This window comes from Penaeus vannamei, chromosome 25, assembly GCF_042767895.1.
Source record: "Penaeus vannamei isolate JL-2024 chromosome 25, ASM4276789v1, whole genome shotgun sequence".
In the NCBI taxonomy this organism is placed as follows: Eukaryota; Metazoa; Arthropoda; class Malacostraca; order Decapoda; family Penaeidae; genus Penaeus; species Penaeus vannamei.
The window spans coordinates 3,851,948-3,858,562 of record NC_091573.1 but is presented as its reverse complement, the minus strand read 5'-3'; the positions used below and the strand labels follow the sequence as shown (position 1 = coordinate 3,858,562).

The window sequence follows — 6,615 nt, the reverse complement described above, 5'->3', positions numbered from 1 at the left end:
TGAAATCATTTCATAAGTATCATGCATACTTAAATTTTGTTTAAAAACTTAGTCTCCCTTAGGAAACTCCCTTAGGAAACTAATGACTTTCCATATCACAATCTTCCCTCAATACAACTATTTACGTCTTTGGTTTGAGAATGCTATATATTTTTCCACTAAATGTTCGACCGCGAATGGCTCTTGGCTTCCCACATAGCGTGCTTCACTTTTAGTCTTCATCGGCCCATGAGTCAATCTCGTGTACCGAAAAAAGCACTGCCAACTGCATTCTTCCTCCCGCGCACTGCTTCAAAGCCCACGCTGTATCTATTGCTTCTAATCCTTGGTAATTAGTAGTGTGTTGAAGAAATCTCTCCCTGATTTCCGCTTTGGATCTGCCCCCTTTCCCTATCCCGACCATTCTCATTCTCCTACCATGTGATCGGCTGTCGTGAAGGGGTCTGAAAACCAATCTGAATGTAGATCTCGGTTTTCCCTTTTGAAGTCGTGTGTGTGATAATAAGGTTCGTGGAGTCCCGGAAGAACGGGAGAGGATAGAATAAATATTCGAAGGTCTAAATCGTAACAGAAAGATGCGTTATCGATTTAGTCATTCATGAATAAATATTCGAAGGTCTAGATCGCAACAGAAAGACGCATTATCGATTTAGTCATTCATAACAACCAGCATTGCATTCTATCGAAGGAATCAGCCTTTCCCTCCAACGTTCTATTCTCGTCAGTTTGCGCAACCATTTTTTTTTACGACTTCCGCAAACGCACTCCATTGACTACCGCGTGATTGAACATCCACAGTAAGTCGAGCGCGAAACCGCACCACAAACTCTTCGCAATTATTCCCCACGCCATTAATTGAAATCAATCGCATCGGAACGCCAACGCCGACGCTCGAGGAACCGGCTGCCGGATCGCCCCCATTTCTTCCGTTCTCCGCATGGCACTCGGCGGCGATCCATTAACCGAAGGCAAGGAGATTATCCCCTCGAGATTGGCGTCACGTGCTGTCTGCCTTCCATTAAAGATGTCTGATGATCTGAAATCTTTCGGAGGCGCGAGTCCACTGGGTGATAATTAGGGGCATTCGAAAGCGAAAAATGTGTAGAAGTGACTGGCTTTCACTTTAATGAAGACGAAATTACACCAGAGAATGCCTGTTGAAGAATGATCTCAGGATTTTAAGATTAATAGTCGTACCGAAAAACAAACGAACATGATTCGCAAACGAGCAATTATTTCACATCGAAACAATCAAATGTGTACATGAATGCATAAACGGATATACAAACGAACAAACGTTATATATATATATATATATATATATATATATATATATATATATGGATATATATATATGTATATATATATATATATGAATATGTCTATATATATATATATATATATATATGAATATATCTATCTATCTATCTATCTATCTATCTATATATATATATATATATATATATATATATATATATATATATTTATGAATACACACACACACACATACACGCACACACACACACACACACACACACACACACACACACACACACATATATATATATATATATATATATATATATATATATATATATATATATATATATATACATATATATATATGTATGTATGCATATATATGTACATATGTATTGATATGTGGGAACGTATCACCTGTCGACATCTGTGCATCGGGAGCCACAGGGGGTCCGTCGCGGCGAGGGCGAAGCGGCGTGAGGAAGGATGGCACCGCAGTAACCCTCCAGAGCTCGTCGCGGAAAGGTCTCGTCGCTCCGTGGTCTGTCTTCCCGTGACTGGTCGCATGGCCTCGCGTACTTTGCCGGAGAGAAAGAAGCATTGCTATACAGTTCCGATAATGGCCAAGGCAAACGTGCCATTGGGCTTGGGTCGCTTCGGTTGAATGAGGCAATACAGAGAAAGAGATAAAATGGATCAGATATGTCTATTATGAAAATCTAGTTTTCGTCTGGTCATACTTGTATCATATGTCGATCTTCAAAGTGACAAATTTGAGATATGTGAAAGAAATATTAGTGTATTCTTATATAACTCCATGAATGGTATGTCTGCCATGGCGTGCACTAAGAAAAATACATAGTTTTATTAAAGAAAAAAAAAACACTTGCACGGAAAACCTATCTGCGACCGCACTTAGCCATGACAGTCGAAGCTCAGCCCTCTCGGCGATGCCAAAAGACCGACGAGGCAACGCTCATGGTTGTGATGTGAGTGAGACTTTGCTCGTCACGATGCACGATGGGTTCCACGCTGGCCGCGATTCGGGGTCGTAGTCCTCCCCTCTGTCTCCCCCGACCGCCCCGCCGCCCCCACGATGCTCCTCTTCGGCTCCGTCTTGCTCCTCTCGACCGTAGTAGGTGACAAGATCGTACTCGACCCCAGCAGGCCCGGCGTGTCCGTGGTTCCGCTCTACTTTCGCACTTTTTTGCCAGAGTTGACGATCTCTCGCGCGGGTGATTCGAGGAGTGTGGGTGGAAAGAGGCAAAACATGGAGACCGTTGCACAAGACCATGACATCATCATGAAAAGATCTTTGCCGACAGCCTCTCAGCAGATGGACACCGGAAATCGGCTCGGGGTTGCGCGTGGTGCGCCTGTGGAGATCGCTCGGGGGAAAAACACCTGGTCAAAATTCCGATCCCATAACAATCAAAATGCGAACGCCCGCGAATTCCCAAATCGCTTCGGCGTTTTCACGGACGTCGATAAGCATCCTAACCACAACCGCAAGAGTTCGGACTTTGCGACCGCTATCCCGTCAGAGGTGCACCGCAGGATCAATAGGATGTCCACCTCAAGGATCAGGCCCCGCGACAGGGCCGACCGCAGGAGCAAGGTGGCCCCAGAGGAGGAGGAGGTCGTGTCTGTAGAAGAGGGCCTCGCAGGGGCAGGGGAGCAAGGCACAAGTGAAGCATCGGGCCACAACCTTGGCACGGACCTGCCTGAAGCCGAGGGTGTTGCATATGGGGGCCGGAAAGTCTGGGATCAATTCTCTGCTGCGGAAGGAAGAAAGACGAAAGAAAGTCGTCGGAGAACAAAGGAAGATACGAGAAATCTTCGTAAGAGCGACCACGAGCAGGGTGAAATCATACTGAAAAGCACGGAAGAAAATACTTATAGAGGGACAACCAGTCACCAACCAAAAGACAAATTATGGGAAAAACTGAATGATAAGAATCTCGAGGGAGAACACCGTAAAGAGAAGAAAGGATTCCAAAAGAACAGTGATAATCATGCAACTAGAAAAGAAGGAACCCGATATGTTGAAGACAATGTCGCGCCTAAAGCGAAGAACAAGAGTGAAATCAATAGAAAGTGGAAGGGACACGTGAACACGAGTAAGGTGGAGGATGGAACGAGTGTGGACGAAGAGGATGTGATCTTGGCTGGGACGAGGGAGACAGTGAAGGAAAAAATGATAGAACATTTACATTTTGAAAAGGCTGAAGACTCTGAAAACATTTATAAAGCATATGGTACCGATGGGTGGAAGGAAGTTACGAAGGTGAGAGAAAATGATAACAAAGACGCAAGGAATAGAAAAACAGGATACCATGAAGAAAGAGACAATACTTTGTCAGAAGTTCAGGTTTCAACACACAGCCCAGGACCGAGAACAACAATCATTTCGGGTCTTGAGCTAAATAATGGCCATCCTCTCTTCAAATCGTCTCCGGCTCAAGAATTGTATTTCATTCCCGACCCTGACTCAGACACTGACTCAGAACCCACTCTGGATGAGGATGAGTCGCAGATCGGAGTCTTCGTTCCTCCGACCCGCGTTACCTCATCCACTGACAGCCCTGTGGCGCCTGATCCTCGCCTCCACACCGTAACGATGGCGGAAACGGCTCTCGCTCTGACGACCTCAAAAAGCTTTTCTCTCTGGCTGACAAAAGCTGAAGAGGGTGAAAGACCATCAGCGAGTCCAGACCAAAGCGCAACTTCCGCGCGGAACGAGGATAACGAGGCCGTGGAAGCGAGGATTAGGGCCACCGAGGAGGGGAAAATCACTAACATTGACGTCTTCCACCACCGCCATTTCCACGACCTCGTCTCCACAAAGTCGCCCTCGACACTCACTGCAAAGATGCAGGAGGTGACGACCCGCAGTAACTTCACTTCAAAGGATTTTCAAACCATGATTGCCGAAATTACACACAAGGAGCAGGGAAGCGTCAAGGTCAGAAACCAAGAAGAAAATGAGACGCTGGAGAAGGTTTTTGATGAAGAAAATGTCTACATCGAAGAAAACAATAGTGGTGATGCATCAGAGGATGGCCTGGGGGAAATCCCCCTGGCCAACGGCAGCAGCGGGGGGCGCACCCCGTCGACGGTCCCCCTGCTGGACACGGAGGGCACCGTCCGCATTCCCTGCTACGTCGTCATTTTCCTCCTCGGGGTCGTCGGCAACAGCCTGGTCATCGTGACGCTCCTGCAGAACCGAAAAATGAGGACTATCACAAATGTCTTCCTGCTCAACTTAGTAAGTGTGGAAGGTTAAAGCGAAGACGCTGTATGTACGTATTCGGATAGGCGAGGATGTGTTTACGTAAGCGAATATGCACGAAGGCAAAAAAGAAAAAAGATGAACTCGAAGGTCTTTGCGCTATATTGCCTCTTCAGGGTATACCCTGAAGAGGCAATATAGTGAGATCTTCGGCATATTCGCGTTTCTTTCTTTCTTTTTTATTTCGTTTACTTATTTACCTGTTCAGTATAAATTCTGCTCTTAAATAAACACAAACATGACCTGCACATACACCCATGTCACACGCATCTGGGCATATATACTATACATAGGTCACGCACCGATGTATTGATCTCACACGACCTTTGCACACGCACAACGGTGACAAACCAGAGCGTGTGCGCGTGTGAGCTGATGGCAGGTAAGAAAAGCAACAGAGCTGAAGGTCTTTCTGCTTCATCGTTCCTTCAGGGCATTACAAAAAAAGAAAGAGAGCTATATTTACGTCGGAAGCAGCCAGGTCACTCTGCTTTAACCTAAGATAGATAGCCTGTAAGTTCACAGTATGGCGTTGAAATTATCAACTATTTGTATTAACGCTGTGTAGACACTCCCTGCGCCGAGGTGGCCGTCTGTGTCGACGGGACACTCATTGACGCCCCTCTTGCGAGAGCATCAGAGGGCGCTGCGGGCCGGGAGTCCACGTCCTGTGTCACCCGGGAATACTTTGGAGTAATAAGGCGAAAACGCGCGCGCTCGCGCATTGGTGTGCGTGTGTGCGTGCGCATGTGCGCTCGTCAACATGTGTATGTGTGTTATAGATCGTTAGACAAACAATTTTCCATGGTACTTTATGAAACACTTTATAACTGGAAATAAAGAGCGTACGTTTTTATTATCTTAATTAATTCATTGAAAAAGTAATGATTAAAATGAAATGGGTTACACTCGCAGGGCACTGCATCATATTTCATATATGCAGCACAGAACTAGAGTTATCGTATTTCCATTGCATTTTTCGTGTATGTCTGAGGCTGTATGGGGTTTCTTTTGCACGCTGCTTATTATTTCTGTCAAGTGTCCGTTCAATGATGTGTGTTGAGGTAGTAGAAAATCAGAATGAATAAACGGGACGAATACAGAATATAGAGATAAAAACACACGGATATATTTTAAAGAAGACTGATGTTAACAAACATGTGACATAAGAAGAGAGAAAAAGAAAGTAGATAAATAGGAGAAAATAGATGCTAATAGTAATTTCAGTGGCATGATTTTCGTCCGCAAGACATAATGGCAAAGTTATATGTCTTGAAAATTTTAAAAATCAAACTATATCAGAGATACAAACACATGAAAGGTATTTGTTGGTTCCTAATATTTCTATACAAACTTTCCAAACTGTGTAAGCGTAATACAGCCTTTTGGTAGAAACGTCGAAGAAACCCTCTTTTCGCTTTTAAAGGGTAATTATGATGATTTTAACATTAATTCGGGTAATTATGCTGATTTTCAAGTACTTTCGAAAAATCTACTTTTCAGTTATCTTTCTCTTAACATTCTGTTGGTTCTGAAGAGAAGCAGAATAACCAAACGTCATGCAACACGGATGGCTTTATATGCAAGCCATGTCCACTGCAATTTGTGTTTATAAATTGTGTTTACTTGTACCTAGTCACCATGCTGTCAATTATCAGTCGTACCTATAGTTTACTTTCTTCTTCCTTTTTTTTAGGGATTCTCTTTTATTGTTCATTGTGATAATATAACATAATGTCAGTGTTGTAATAACAGGAGTGATATTAATAGCATTAGAAAAGAAAAACCGAAAATTCAAGGTTTTCGAAAATCGTGATCATTGGGGCCTACCCATTGCCCCCTTGTTGGCTGAGCGCTCGTGGTGCCATCTGTGCAACAAAAGATAGTCTATGCAACCACGACCAGTAACTTAGTTTCAAAGTGAATACTAAGCGAAGTTCTGAAAACGTTTCTAGTTTGTTTGCAACTCAACTCTCCTGCCATTCAAATAATGACAGGAGTAATATTAAAGATAAAGATAATGATGACGATAATAGTACTGCTAATACAACGACAAAATTTTT

General features: G+C 43.9%; 1 protein-coding gene across 2 annotated transcripts in view; it reads left to right on the top strand.

Annotated features, from left to right (window-relative positions):
- The first annotated feature begins 1,798 nt into the window (after positions 1-1,798).
- Positions 1,799-6,615, top strand: part of LOC138866327 (uncharacterized) — a 74,620-nt gene continuing 69,803 nt past the window's right edge. The window contains exon 1 of one of the 2 annotated variants that reach the window (XM_070138813.1): positions 1,799-4,528. In XM_070138813.1, the coding sequence (XP_069994914.1) occupies positions 2,357-4,528 (2,172 nt within the window). In that variant the 5' untranslated portion in view covers positions 1,799-2,356. The remainder of the gene's footprint in view (positions 4,529-6,615) is intronic. The other variant, XM_070138812.1, reaches the window with a different exon arrangement.